Source organism: Toxotes jaculatrix, chromosome 12 (genome assembly GCF_017976425.1).
Source record: "Toxotes jaculatrix isolate fToxJac2 chromosome 12, fToxJac2.pri, whole genome shotgun sequence".
NCBI lineage: Eukaryota > Metazoa > Chordata > Actinopteri > Toxotidae > Toxotes > Toxotes jaculatrix.
The window spans coordinates 4,266,236-4,281,896 of record NC_054405.1 but is presented as its reverse complement, the minus strand read 5'-3'; the positions used below and the strand labels follow the sequence as shown (position 1 = coordinate 4,281,896).

Genomic DNA, 15,661 nt, shown 5'->3' with positions numbered 1-15,661 from the left:
GAGTAGAATCAGTAGAATTAAAAAGGTCTTGGATGCCTTCAAATACCACTCACATTTGCCAGAAACCTTGCTTAGCTGTATAATAGGATGATATGTAATGTTGTGAAAGTGTGAAAATATTAATATTCACATTCAAGAATACCAGATGTTCTTACTTTTTTACGGCTCTGTAAAGTCCAGGATCATGTTTAATGCTTGACCAGTTTTCAGTAATAAAGTCCTTTAGTGGCTCCCACATCACGTGCAATTTTGACTGCACTGGCCCTTTAAGAAAGTGGCTCTGGGATGGTGAAGTCTGACAGAATTACCCCTGACCAAACCGGAGGCTTGGTGAGTGTGCCTTCAATATAGGATACAATGACAGCAGGCTACAACGTTAGTCACAGTTTATACAGCAAAATCTGAGCAGTGAATGTAGCACTACAAAATAAGGCAAAGTGGGATTAGTCCAATAAAAATACCCTACAATATAAAACTCCAATAAGTAACCATTTTAATGGTTGATACACTGGATTTGAAGTGACATGTCAATGTCTTTAAATGTATAAGAAACATCATTTACAAAATATCATCTGGGCCTATGAGGAATTTGAAAGGTGGGATATAAAACCCAGGAAAGATGATATTTTCACTTATATTAACAATAATCACTTTTAACACATCAAAGTGGTCTGAGCTTTGGGCTCCATGCTGAGCTACTGATGTTGAACTTACCTGTCGTGGACTTATGGAAATGAATAAACACTGAGCTGTGATAGTGGCTGTGTGGGAAATGACACGTGTATTTTTATTCATCTCCCCTCTTACTTTGATACAAATTCATTCACAAACAATACTTTTATTTTGAAACGAGGACCGGAAGTGCTTGGTGCTACTGTGGCAGCGTTTACCTCGGCGTGTTTTGGCTCCGGGACCGTGTTGTTTTGTGATGAGGCTGTAGTAATTCATTCGTAGTAGCGGAGCAGAGGAGAGGAGCAGAGACAGTGGCCACAAGAAGCAGAAATGAGGCTCTGTGTTTAACAAAGTGGAGTTTTCCTCTCAGCGCCATGACTTCACCCACTTTTATCCTAATTCGCTCTCGGGTGAGGCTGTAATGAACATTTCTCCTCTGTGATATCCATGTGAAAACGGGAGGGGAACGGGACAGACTTGACCGGGCGCTGCCTGCCACTCACAGCCGACGCTCCATTCATCACCCGCGGCTTTGCTTCTCACGGACTCTCCTCGGGATTTAGACGCGGACTTGTGGAGCTCGGAGAAAAAAAAAAAAGTTACTGTGTGGGATGTTTGAACTTTCTAATTTGAATTGTTGAATCAGCGGCTGAGATGCTGCCTGTGGAGTTTGATGCTGTCTGTGGAGATTTCATCCCATAGACTGGAAAGGATTTTGGTGGGGTAACATTACTGAGCTGCTGCTGGACAGCTTGTCTCACTAACTGCGATTTTTCTCAACACTGAGCGACGTTATCTACCCATGAAACATCTCAGAGTATAATGGAGTACCGCCCGGCTCTGGTTGTCCTCCTGGTTTTATTTGCACTCAGAAGTTTGGCATATGGTAAGTTTAAATTGGCATGCGGCTGCTTGTTTTGGTTATGTTTGCACAGATGGAGCCTATATGCTTCTTACCCGTGGCTCCCAAACTAGGTCTCACAGACTCCCCAGGGCTCTTAAAGGGGTTCCAATGAAAAAAAAAAAAGTAATAAGAAATTAATTTTACTGCCAGTGTTTCTCACAGAAGTGAATATTTCATGTCATCATTTCCTTATATAATTTAGTGGAAACTTGATGGATGATGGAACAAATTTAGGAATTCTTGCATTAATGCCAGTGTTTGTGCATAAGTAAATAATCCTCCCGGATGATGTCATTTAAAAAGGCCACTTAAACCAGCAGACATCAGAGTAGCCCATATGCAGCTTTACTGTGGGTCTGGCCCAAGGGACTGTGGATTCACACCAGCATCTGCTCCCCGCAGAAATCTGACTTTGCTGTGATTCTAGCCTGCTCGTTTATCTCTATTATTAGGCCCATTATGTGAAGACATATCCTCGGCACAATACAATTGTGAAACGGAAACAGCATGATCTCCTCAGTTTCCATCCACTGATGCAGTGCACTGTAAGTGAGGGTGGCAGGGCTGGGAGTCTGATTCCCCCTCTGTGGACAACAAAGCTAAAAAATGTATGATTCCTTCTGACTGTATTGTGTTTGGATGGAGGCCTTCACCAGATGCCTCATTTTAAATGTTTAACTGCTCTTCCATTCCCATCTGATCACATTCTTGTGATGTATTGTGTGGAGTTGAGGTTCCATAGCTGCACTGAGCAAACTGAGAATATTTAGCAGTGATGGTGGATAAAGATTTATTCTGTAGCACAAAGCTTAGTTTCCTTGGGTTTAGCCTCCACTAAATCCCCAGATACACACACCCGACGCAGCAAATCGGCCTCTGTTGTTTAACTGCTTTTTAATGACTCTATACTCAAATAATTGCAAACAGTGTCTTTAATTTTAGTTCCTCTTACAGACTGTGGGGAGGAAAAGCCAACATTACAGGCACATCATCCACCAGCATGACTCTGTCTCTTGTATACTGAGTCAGGTCTGGGATGATGAAAACCTGCTTAGATGAGAATGGATGCTGGATCCACAGATCTTCCATCAATCACAGATGTATAACTGGCAAATTGCTACCAGTAGGCTACAGGCTGTGTGTCAACACACCTATGTCTTTGTGTTCTACACAGAAACACCCCCAACTATGATGTACAAAGGCAATTTTTTTCAACGCAAGTGGGATGTTATAGTTTGCGACAGCGTGGTGTCTTTGGGCCCGGCCCTACTGCTGAGGCTCCTTTTTTTTTTTTGTTTTTTTTTTTTTTTTACAAGGCTGTAAACAATGGCTATGAACCCAAAGCAGATGAACTCAGCCCCTGTGAAAGTGTGCCTTCAGTGACTCCAGATGCTCCTCTGGGACTACACAGGCTGGATTAAAGCTACTTATTTTTATTTTAGCAAAACACACAGTGACGCTTAACAAAAAGCCTGTACTGTTTTTAGCCCTGAGACTTTTTTTTTTTATTAGTTGAAATTTACATTTAAATACATGTAAGTGTCACATTCTGACACTTATGCACAGACACTTTTAAAAGGGAGATTAGAGGGTGAGGAAAAGCTTTAGATCAGTACAAGCATGGAAATACATATGGTAAAATAAGTTTTACGTGATAAGGTGAACTGAAGAATCATCCTGGCTGCCAATCCCTCTTTTCCCTTTCACATCTGAAGGGCCCCTTCATATGGAGCCAGAGTCGTGTTTCAGAGTCCTGGTCTTTAGACTGTTTGGTCAGTAAGGTGACACTGGAATCTGCCCCGTTATTGTCAGTCATCTCTGTCGCCGTCAGTCAACACAGCGGTCTCCGGCAGCTCTCTCCAACGAGCGTCGACGGGCCATGTGTTTGCCATGCTCTTTATTAAAGTGAGTGGAAGGACTTTGAAAGCAGCTTTGTTGTCTCATGTCCCCAAACAGACCAGTAACCAGATCAAATAGCCCGTGCCAAAGCTGGATACCCACACTGTAATTACAGTGTTAGCATACAACTCCATTTCCTTCAGGGGAGGGGGGAGGGGTGTGGTGGTGGTGGAGGGTAATGTGGCTGAAATAGCAAGATTAAGACGCGTCATTGTTCATTGTCATTCCTTTGGTCACTGGTTGTGTATTTTCACATGAGGCATTTCAGACACGCTGTCATCTGCAGTGACTTCCAGTGGAGGAGGCTGGGAGGGCTTTAATGGATCGGTCAAGGACAGTTTGACAGGAGTTATAGCTGGTGCTGGGATTGAATCTGAGATGTTCCAGTAAATGTATAGTCTCTTTAAACGTGAGATACGAACGTCAGACTTTTTAACCCTAAAAACTAAGTATCAGCTAGTTAAAGGGTCATTTCACAGCCCAGCCCATCTCACCTGAAGAACCAAAAAAAAAAAAAACAACAAACAAATACACTGGACTTCATCCAAATACAATGAAGCAGCATTTCTTTAAACAGGGCAGCGACTCCTGATTATTTTCATTTAAGATTAACATGTCTGTTACTTTCTTTAATTAACCGATGAATCGTTTTGTCTATAAAATGACACAAAGAAGCAGAAGATCCTTTCTGTAATTCTGCGGAGCTGAAGGTGATATCGTCCAGTGTCCCAAACCCAAAGATTCTTTCTGTGTAGAAATCCTCACGTGAGGAGCCGTCTTTTTAATTTGGCTTGTGTTTTTGTATCCAAGATACATATCCTGTTTGTTTGATTGTATATTTATAGCACAGTTAATCTGACTGCTCAGGTCCTCAGTTGGAAGCCTGTGACTCAAACTAATTGTCCACACTGTAAAGGGTTAATCTAGTTTGTAATTGATCTCAGTCGTAGTCATTACCACACTGTTGATGTGACTGACTTGTGACAGTATGGCTGTGGATGACTCATAACAAGGCAACATATAGTAGCTTAGTGGGTTTTTTTTTTTTTTTTTGCTATTGGCTTGTTGACAACATGGCTTCTTTTCTCTGCAGAAGGAAAAGGGAGACAGGAGAAAGCTTTGTAGTCATTTTTGAGAACAAACACGCTCACACACTGTGTGTACCTTCTTCCTCCCCCACCTCCCTGCCCATCTGTTCTTTACAGATCAATTAGACTGTCAATAGCTCCACAAGCTTTGGTATGATACATGGAAATGAGCTATATCTCCTGAAAATCATTCTGAGACGAGCAAATCCTAATTCACACTGATTGAAAACTAACACTGAAAAGGCAGGGCAAAGATCTAAACATCCTCTTCCTGTCATCACAGAATCAGCAGCGTTAATCACGAGCTGAAGCTGCCGTTTGAAGCTTAGTTGCCTATTTCCGGCTTTTTTTTCTTTGCCCCCCCCACGCAACTGCTGGTCTGCTAAATTTGGAAATAAGTTATTGAAAAAATATGAGAGCTGAATTGAAATTCTGTATGCTTGTCACTGAACAGACATCATTATGTATCCCCATGATTTTCACAGTCCGAAATATTCGTTACACGAAAGTTTGAGGACACCTCACAATGCGTTAACAGGTTATTTGTGTATTTGAGTGTAGTATTGGAAAAACAAACAAACAAAAAATATTATCCGTCTTTTTTCCTTTCCAAGTGTTTTCCCCCAGTGTACAGCTCCATCAGCAAACCAAGGGTTGCACTTCCTCTTAATGGTAATGCATAATATCCCTGCACATTCCTGCCACTGAGGGCCAAAATAAACACACCATGGGGCACCAGAGACCTCTGCATCGGGCATCAAGGAAAAGGGACTGAACTGAGCAGGATCTCTACTTAGCAGCGGGTGCTGACAGGACAAGTCAGCCATCCCCTCTCTTTAAAGGTCTCAAGTGCGACCGCCTGAGGGGCCCAACACAATACAGCCTGAGCTCCCCAGACTCAGACTGTAGACAGATGGATGGCCCCCAACATTAGTTCCAGTGGGTTTTAGCCGGGCTGACCTCTCCATTGCTGGCCATAATACTGAAATAGACGTGGAGTGAGGTGAACCACAGGCCGCTGCCCTCTGACTATAATGAAATCCCAGTCATACTCAGTCAACAGAGCACAGGGCAGCGTTCCCCTGTGGAGCCTGTTTTTGTGCTGCATAATACAGTTTGAGATAATACAGTTACTAAGTGGGCCAGCCCAGGTGGTATAGCTGTGGTCTTGTGTTAAATGTTTTTTTTTATCTCCAAGTGGAGAAATTTTCTGAGCTCTCATTAGGGAAGGATTAAAAGTAATTGGAACCCAAAAAAAAAAGCGAATTTATAAATTCCCGTGCTTTTTTCCAAACGAGCCCATCAAACAGTGACTGTAGAAATCTGCCAGCTTCATCCCCAGTGAGGCGTCTTCCTGCCCTGCATCGTCTCTGCCCGCAAAAATGGGACACATCCTTCAAAGAGGCATTTTGTGCATGGTAATGTGTGCAAAAGCGAGAGATGTTGTGTAATTCACTGCGTGTGTCATGATGTAGATATTATCAAACGAGAGCAGCAGACCTTTACAGACCATTTACACTGTTGCGTCTGTGATTTCATTCAGCTAATTTAAAGCTTTAGAAATCTTAACAGCTAAAATGTTTCTGGCTAAACTACGTCAGCAGAGGTTTGCAAAAGTCCATGATTCATCACAGTCATTAAAGAGTAAAAGTCCTTTAAGCCCCAGATGTTTAACCAGATGGGTTTCCACACAGGTGCTGTTGTACAGTATAAACACAATCTATGTCATTACACTCTTCTGAAACATTAGAAATAGGTTGCACAGCTTGTGCAGGTACGGTAGGACCGATGTGTTATCTGCTGTTTCTCTTTTATTACAGCCATCTAGTCTCTTGTTATTGTTTTTGCGTTGTTTTTACCCAACCCCGACATGCCATCCTTTTGTCTCCTCCACGTCTGAGCACCCGCCTAACACGAGCATATGGTTTCCATCAGCTTTCACCGGGTGAGACACTCGAGTCAAACCTTCATGTTTACCCAGTTTTTTATGGACTTTTCTGGAGTGAAGTTTGAAGCACAACCAAAACGGTGCCGCAGAGTCAAAAGGAGAGCTCACTTGCCATTATTTTGTCTGTGGGTTGTATATATTTGTGAGAGACTGGCACTTGAAAGCTCTGCGTGAGAAAGAGCCGGCTGATAATGGATCGTTTTCATCACCGGTGTATCAAGGTGATGCTGCAGCGGTGGGATTTGACAGCCTCTGTCAATGATTTAATGGCTGGCTTTAGAACTGACAGGGACAGCTCTTTCTGAAAAGTGACAGTCGCCGGGTACCTGTTATTTTGTGATGGGAGTGTTGATACACAAAAAGTGACTTGGGCATAGGAGGCAGTTAGAGTGTCTCTGTGGCCGTTAGTTGAATGTAGCAGCTCGATGTTCTAAAGGGAGATGATTATTTAAGAAATGTGGCTCGGGTGACGAGGCAGATCAGAGCGCCTCCTCAACTTGTGGGTACAACTCTCAGCAGAAATCATTAGTGTTCATTAAATCAAGAGCAGCTGGATTTGAATGCATCGTTTGCATTAGTTTCTCCACCTCGTGTCTTAAGTATACGGCAGAATCAGTGTTCCTTTAAACCTCCTCAGCATTATGTAATGATGCATTTATCTACTTTTGCCTGTCATGGTGATGTTATCACACTCACTGCTACGGTTACACTTTCTGAGCGTTTCATATAGAATTAGAGCTCATGCATATTATGGTGTCATAATCCAGTCTTCTTACATCGCCAGCAGTGTATCAGCATGAAAAGTGAGTAGTGAAACTTTATATTTAGTACAACAACACTGTGCTGGATGCTTCAGCAGAAGGAGAAGGACTGAGCCATGTGTCAGGAAGCTGAATATTTCAGTGTATCTCAGGAATCCCCATCGTCATCCACTGTTGATCCCTAAAACCCAAATTATAGGTCTCCTCATGTAGAATATTTGAATGGAAAATGAGTTAAAACTTCAAATCAGACTCACTTTCATGGTGCAAGCACCCAGACCCCCCCCCCCCCCCAACCTTTGCTTTTCAGTTATGGAATCAGGAGTTCAGGGCGCCCCTGTCTCGGCTGCTTCCTCCCTCAGAGTGACATGTGTGATCTACGTGGTCAGACAGACAGGAGCAGATAGCTGTCAGCGTGTGTATGTGTGTGTGTGTGTGTGTAAGCGGACACAGATCTAATAGGAGCTAATCTTGAAATATGCTGCTGTGGCGACGGGAAAACCAATGGCATTTCCCCCACAGCTGTGTGAGGCCACCCACGACCGGTGGTGGTGTGCCCGTCCTGGAGCCCCTTTGAGGGCTTCCTCCCCTGACATGAGTGGGAGAGCAAACACAGTGCTGTGCCTTCACTGGTGAGCCCTAATGGACTGATGATTACTGATAAGAAATAATCCTGCCATTTAACATGCAGCCTTCTTTTTTTTTGGGATGAAATGGTTTTCCCTTTTGTTTTTCTTGAATTTTCTCTCTTAGCTCTAGCATCGTCACAGCCAAGATCGACTCCTACTTCTCTCCCTCCAGTAATTTCTCCTCTATTTCTTCTTGTCTCTTCTCGCTCTCATCACATGGAACACTTGCAGCAAAATCGAATGAAGAGTGAGTCTCGTCGCCACATAGAGTTGATGCTCTCTGGTTCTTTCAAAGCCTATCCAAATCCCCCCTTTGGTGGAGTCGGTGGAAAAAAAAAAATCGATGCTTTTTACTGGAACTCAAACTGACAACTCTTGGCAGGCTCTGTGATAACTTGAAGGATGTTGGACTGGTTGTAGTATAGTCCTCGGGACTGCTATTTGCCAGTCGCATTCAAAGTTGTCTGAATGTTTAAATAAAAGAATAGTTTAGTTGAACAATCCTCTGCATTATCGATGTTGATGCTGAATGTTTTTCAGAAGCCTCCACTTGATTACTCACTGCAGAAACTTGAGGAAAGAACAAATCAAAGTCAGAGTAAACAGTTGAAATCTCCATGTGAAGGGAGGTTTCTCTGCCCCCTCAGACTTGTTTCTGTACTTGGAACTAAATCAAAGCTTAATCAACTCCCAAGCCTCTCAGCCATGTTTTACCATGAGGAACTTTGTGTGTAAAAATGGTCTGTTAGGCCCAACTGCCTGTTCCTGTTGGACCAGAAAAAGATGCCACTGTCTGCTCTCTATCTCCAACAAGCTGCTTCTGCTTTGTCAACTTGCCCAAGCATCCAGCCAAAACTCATTTCAGCTGTTTCGCCAGTGCAAGAGGCCGTACTCAGAGAGAGTGTGAAACAGAATTGTTTGTGGAAAGGACTGTTTTTTTTTTTTTTGGTGCCGCCCTGGGAGTTTGGATCTTTTTGCTCCCAATTTCCATGATCCCCTCTTCTCAAAGAAAAGAGCAGAAAGAAGCAGCTACAGCCCCTACTCATGAAGCATTGCCCCAAGAGAGACATGATAAAAACACCCAATTTCCTTTTGCAAAGTTCACCCTGCCCATTTAGATGCTTAGCATCAACACAAGCTCAATTAAGGAGGTTGTCTCTTTGTGGCTGGTACTCTGCATTCTCATGCAAGTGCGTCATGTTGTTGTCCCCACAGGGTCAAAGAGTAGGAGGCTGCAGAGAAAGCATTCTAGCCTGCCTCCCTCACCGCTGCCAATTTAACTTTGAATGCACATTTGCAAATCAATTCCTGTGGCTTTGGTGAAAATCAAGAGATGGAGGAGGAGACGGCAAAGCTGTAAAACAACACATTCAGTAAGAGGGAAGCCAGCCCGCAAAAAGGAATTGCAGATGAGGGAGGAATAGGGAATAGGAAAGTTGTTGAATTTTCTTTGATCGTTCCCCTCCGTCCTCACCCTCTCTCCTTTTTCCTTTCTTTAAAGTTTGTAAAGCTCCTTCTGTTCACCAGTGGAAGGTACTTTTATTGTGTCTGCAGTGGAATTTTGGCTTAAAAAAAAGATTTTCCTCAGCGAGTTACCTCCATGACTTTTTAAGTAGAATAGAGTGGGGAGAGTGGTTATCTTGAGAGCATTGTGATGGTTAGCTCCGCTTAGCCTTAATTTTAGTTGCTAAGAGGATGGCTTAATCTTTTTTACCACAACTCACCACCGAGTGATAAGGAGCACAGGTTTTTGATATATTGCAGTATTCTAATTTATTTTCAAGTCCTTCGTGCTGAAATGAAAGACATTTCTCACCCTGTCTGGGTGGAAGACTTGATGGGGCTGAAGTGCCATCCGTGTTTTATGTCCTTTTCCCTGCAGGGCTGTAGTGAACTGAATATTTTGATCCTATGTGCGATGACACATAAACCTTCCGTGAGTTGCTACGGGGGTGGGTAGCATGCTGGACCTTCAGCAGTGGGACAGTTGGTAAGTAGGTGTGAGGATTTGTGTTGACCTCCAGACTGAGCCTTGTACAAATATCAGACAAAATGGATATCAAAGCCCTCCTGGATTTATTGTATAAGTCAGGCCATCATCTGACCATTGGACCACCTGTGTTTGGGGAAAAAGGTGACAGAGTGTGTGAAATGCAGACTGGAAACGATGTAGGACTAAGTGCATGTTTTCATCCAGAGCTGTTGAAGTGCCAAAAAAAAAAAAAAGACTTAACAGCTTGTTACCTAAAGCAAATAGCTTGTCAAGTAAAATTATTTTGAAATGAACTTTTCAGTGCAGGTCATCATGATCAACAGATCCACACAGAATATCAGTCTCTGCCTTTGCCTTTTTCAACTTTTTCTTAAATTTAACTTCAGTTTTCCTTTTTTTTTTTTTTTTAAATGATCAGCTGTCAAAGCCTTTCGTCTCCAGCAGCAGCATCATGAGGATGTCTCTAATCACATCCTCGAAAACAAGTTGACAGTCACTTATTTGACCTGTGACTTCCTAGCAGGGGATTATTTCTGGATAATTGGAGCGCAACTATTTTCATGTCAGAAGAATCTGCAAAATCATCACGTCGTCAGTCAAAGTGACTTTTAATGTGCTTCTAATTTGGTGTCAAAATAGGAAAAGATTAATTTATTTTTTTGCCTTGGTGTCTTCACTCATGTTGGACTGTGGGGGGACAGTCAGCCGTTGGAATGCATTGTAGATCTATGGCAGTGGTCCTCCGTACTTGTTTTATATCAGGGCAGTGCACACCAAGCCACTTGTTCTTGTACCAGATGAGAGAAAGTTCTGCCTCAGCACTTTGCCATCCTCCATTACAGAGAGGACACTGCAGCAGGAGTCTGTGCTCCCCGTGGCTCTTTTCTTCCAATTTTTCTCGCTCGTTTTTTGTTGTGCACTTTTACCTTACGCAGTATTTCTCTGTCACACTCTCAGGCTTTATTCTCTCCTCCGCCCTGCCCCCCACCCACTTAAAACAACTTTGAAGTGGCTTGGCAGTAATTCACTGTGCGTATACATCTGTCTCGATGGTTAAATATAATCTAAATACAGCGTGTTCCATGTGAGTCTTTTTGATTTTGAGTCTGGCTGGCTTGTGAAGTTCAAACTCACCAGGTAGGCAGGGAAAGTTCATGCTGAGAGGAATTCATTAAAATGAACGCTGTTCTGTTTTTCTTTGCTGGATTAATCAGTCTTATAATTACACTATAAGAGAAGTTCAAGTGTGTAGAGTTTTATGTGAAGAGATTCACTGTACAACTTTCAAACCGAAGCAAAGGCCTGTCGTTCGCTGTTGGTGTCAATTATACCATAAGAGACATGTTTCTACAGTATATAATAAGCACAGGGTTATTATGAGATCTATAGTAAATGTTTAAATACCATAAACTAAACAGATATTTGCATCGTGTTCTGTTCTTTCAGTTATCAGTTGCCGAGACCTGAAAGGGATTTTGATTGTGGCCATTTAGAGAAAAGACGCTGTGCTGTATCATCTGCTGTGTAACAGTGTAACAGAACAACACTGCAGAAAGCTCAAGTTCATCCCACAATAATCCAGCTAATTCCAAACTTCCAAACTGATTTAGCTGTAACTTGTACATGCAGGTAGAACAGTTTGACACCTGATTCAACGTGTTTCATGTGTTTCACCAAGTCTCAGAGTTTTTCCCATAGGTGTTAATTTGGACTGAGAGGTGACCAATGTAAAAGCTATAACATATGATTCATATCAGTTTTCATATTCAGTTTCATATTCATCAAACCATTTGATGAGCCTTCGTATCCTCTATAGAGGACTCTGAATTCCTTATGCTTCCAGATGCATTTATGCAAGTTTTACCTTTAATTTGCCTCCAGTCTGTAAATACTGGAGGCATTTACATTTTTTTTTTTTTTTTAACCACCCCGATGAGTGACAGGTATCAGATGTACAAAGTAAATTACACAATAATCCTTCAAGTGTACTACAGCTCTCTGTTGGTGTGGCAATTTAGAGAGCAATTCATCTTTTCTGCACGCACACTCCTTGTCAAACAGATTCTGGCTCTCACAGGCTGCACTCCTACAGCATCCCTGTGGTTTCATTAGCTCTCATGTAGCTTTGAGAGTTCCTGCTTTCTCGCTGTAGTACACCATGGGCAGGAGCTAATAGGTCCTTAGAGGGTCCAGACGTTCCTATTAGACGCCTTCCTTCAAGACAGCCAGTCATACTCTGCAGTCTCCAGCTGTCCATTTAACCCAAGTTGAGTTCATCTTATCAAGCCTTGGCCTTATCTGTTACATACATCTACTCTCACTTTGAGCTGTGCAGCTAAGGGAATACTGCTCAGCTTAGAAATTCAGATATCCTGGAGTTGTGTGCCATCGCAGACTCTTATCAACATGCACATCTGTACTATTGTACTGTCAAACAAATGTCTGTCCTGCAGGTACACAAATCACTGATTATAGGGACATTAGTATTAGTATACCCTCAGCAAGTCATTTTGTTCTCACACTAGTAGTGTAACAGAACAGTATAGAGTGTCACCCCTGCAGCTTGTTCAATTCACAGTGAGTCAGGGAGAAGGTGAAGTTGATGCAGACAACGCTCGCTGCAGTATGTGTGATACAAAGTGTAAATGAGGCCCAAAACCTTAGAATGAGACCAGCATCACGTCAGTTACAGACTGTTTACATGGAAATATCAGTATAATATACAGTATGCTCTGAGAAAGCACTGTGGAAATAGTTCTAAATAAATAACAAACAACAAAATGTTATAAATCAGTAACAATGTAGAAATTGAGAAGCAACCAAATTCCATGTACCCGACCCGGTACTGTGTAGTTTCAAACGTGCATGGACCCACCCCTGTGATCTGTACGTCTGTGTGGCATTAACACATCAAGGTGGGAGAGTATTTCTGTTTGTACAACATGAGAGATCACCATCAAGCCTGAACTGGATGGTTGGCATATCATCTGTACGAGCTGCTGTTCAGCGGTTTCCACTTCGACGTTCTCTTGATGATATTTAGCTCAGTCTCGCTCGGTGGTCTCTTCTCCTTTAAAAGCCTTCGCTTTACATTTCCACATGGCTTGTTCCAACCAGCTTGGACTGTAAAATTTATGAGTCAGCTCTTAAAGGCTCTGTCCTGCTGAGCTCTCACCACCGACGCCGCCCCCCCCCCCCCACCAACAAAGAAACCCTCTGGCCAGACACACTCAGCTCAGCCATGATACATATGCCACCTTAAAGCTATTAGATGAACGGTCTCTATCTCCAGCTCAGAGACCTTGAGGGGGGAGAGGCTCTTCACAAAGTAATGACTGTTTTCTGTTTTTACTTCACAGGAGATCAGTCCTGTAAAAATATTGCTTTTGGTAAATTCATTTTGAGAAATTTTATCTGTAATTTAGAAATGTTTTATCTGGTTGTCCTGCATCGTAGCATTCCACCCATAATCATAGAGATTATAGGTTTACATAGATTAGACTCTGGGAGAGTGCCAACTGTCTCCTTACATCAGTTAATGTATAACCATTATAACTCAGCCTTCATCAATATGAACACATTCAACTTTTTTTGTATTTTTATTGTATGAATAAAAAAAAAAAAGTCAGAACTAGATACAAAAAAAAAAAAGCAAACTGCATTGCACTCAGCTGCGGCGTTGCGACAGATGGTGTCTTTAGATTGATTTCCTCAGTGGTTTAATGCAATGCTCAGGTGTCATTTATTTTGACTGTAGCTCACAGTTGACTCATTTTTGAAAAGTCATTTGGCTCCAGTTCTTTGTTATGCAAAAATCACATTTGTATGGAAAGTCAAAAGTGTATCAGTGGCGACACAGTTTCCTTACTCTACATCTGTGATTGTCAGGAAACGCTAATATTTGGAAGAGTTACACGATAAAAGAGCAGTTGGTGAATTCACAGTTCACACTCTGTGTGCACTGGACGCCTTTAATTAAACACAGTTTATAACCAAACTGTGATTGTAAATACTGATTCTGAAACAGTGCACTTATGCAACCCATGAACTCAAGACATTATACTGTAAATCTTTGGTTTAAGGAAGAGAGAGCAAGAGAGAGGAAGTTGCAGTAATGTGATTTTGGCATTAATGGCAGTGAAATATAAGCTTAAAAAGTAGATCTGATCACATTCTGCTTTGCTTTCATTGCTTGAAAGTAGATGTCAGACAGAAGCCCAGCTGCTATTTGACTCTTAACAAGGAGCAACTTCAAAGCCTCAATACCATTTCCTCCTATTCAGAGCTTCCTCTTTCTCCATTTTTGTGAATGTAATTGCATTGAGAGCAGGGCCATCAGACGGTACTCTATATTCCCATCAGCAAAAAAGCACTTTAGTGGAGTTCTTAATCCCCCCACCAAAACCTCATGGAGGATTTGTCACTTTGAGGAGAGGAATTTTGACTGCTTCTCTTATCAGGTGTTATCAGGAAAGTCTCAGTCTTTTGAACTCCTTCTCATTCATGCACCTGTAGGGAGAAGCATTACGACCCTTTCTCTTGTGCAGGGCCTGCACGACACTGTCAGGTAACAGCATATGCCTGTGCTGCAGGCACACTGTCAGCTCTCTTTACTCTGAAGAGGAAGAACACTGGAAACAGGAAGCTTTCTTGATCAGCCCTTGAAGGCTTGAGATTTACCCAAACTGTCTGCCTGTTCACTTGTGGCTCCATCTTTTTAAGTGTTAACTGAATCATAAACTAAAAGTTAACATCACAGCTGCTCAGCTTCTGCGTAGAAGTCAATGTCAACCTGAGTTTAGCTTCTATTCACATAACTTATTTAGGCTTCAACTGAGCAACGGGTTTTTCCACAAAAGCAGCAGCGCATGAGTGGAACAAAACTCCAGCGATGCCGACTTCTGTGTAACGCACCGGCTGCAAAACTCCTTAATGCCGAACAAAGAAATTCATGTTTTCTGTCTTCTTGTTATGAGCAGAACCACTCCCACCACTATCATCTCCTGCTGTGACTGATCTGAAAACAAAAACAAAAAAAAAAAGTTGTGTAATACAGCTCTGTATGGGATGGGCTGGAAATGTGAAAAATGGTTTTAGTTTAAAAACAGCACCGGTGGAGTGGGAAGGGAAGACAAATGCGAAAAAAAAAGAAAAAACACTGCTGCAAAGTCATGAACACGGCAACAATCATGACTGGAACAAAACTCAGTTATTCTGGAAATCGCACCTCCCATTGTCATTCTTTCATATGCTCTCCAGGGGGAAATTTCACTTGTGCCTCATGGTGCTTGAGTTTGTGTTACTGCTTTTCATACATAATTGTACCACCAACATGCTGTCATTCAAATTGACAGAGAAGAGGAAAGACGGGTAGATGGTGGGAGGGGGGGGGGGGGGGGGGGGGGAAAGCAATTTCAAAGCATGGCAAAAAAAAAACCTGTGGGAATTACCTAACCTCCATCTCTCTCTTGCTTCTGTCTCTCTCGTTTCATTTATTTATTTTCAATCAGACTCCTAGAGTCTGCAGACGACATAAACACTGACCAGAAACACTATTATATATATTATATTGATAAATAACTGGCACCCTGCACAGCAGTTATGTTGAACAGAATACACCTCTTCAAGTGTCTTTACAATCTTAAATGTTTCGCTTGAGAACCATATGAAAAAGTGTGTACTTGAGTTGTTTGTATATGTTTGACAGTACATTACTGAATACCTCAGTAGCTCAGTCAGCCGTCTTTCCACTGAATTCTGATTAAGC

General features: G+C 42.3%; 1 protein-coding gene across 4 annotated transcripts in view; it reads left to right on the top strand.

Moving 5' to 3' along the window:
* Positions 1 to 965: 965 nt before the first annotated feature.
* robo3 (roundabout, axon guidance receptor, homolog 3 (Drosophila)) overlaps positions 966 to 15,661 on the top strand; it is an 80,917-nt gene continuing 66,221 nt past the window's right edge. For all 4 annotated transcript variants that reach the window (XM_041051924.1, XM_041051923.1, XM_041051922.1 and 1 more), the window contains exon 1: positions 966 to 1,558. In XM_041051924.1, coding sequence (XP_040907858.1) covers positions 1,495 to 1,558 — 64 coding nt within the window. In that variant the 5' untranslated portion in view covers positions 966 to 1,494. The remainder of the gene's footprint in view (positions 1,559 to 15,661) is intronic.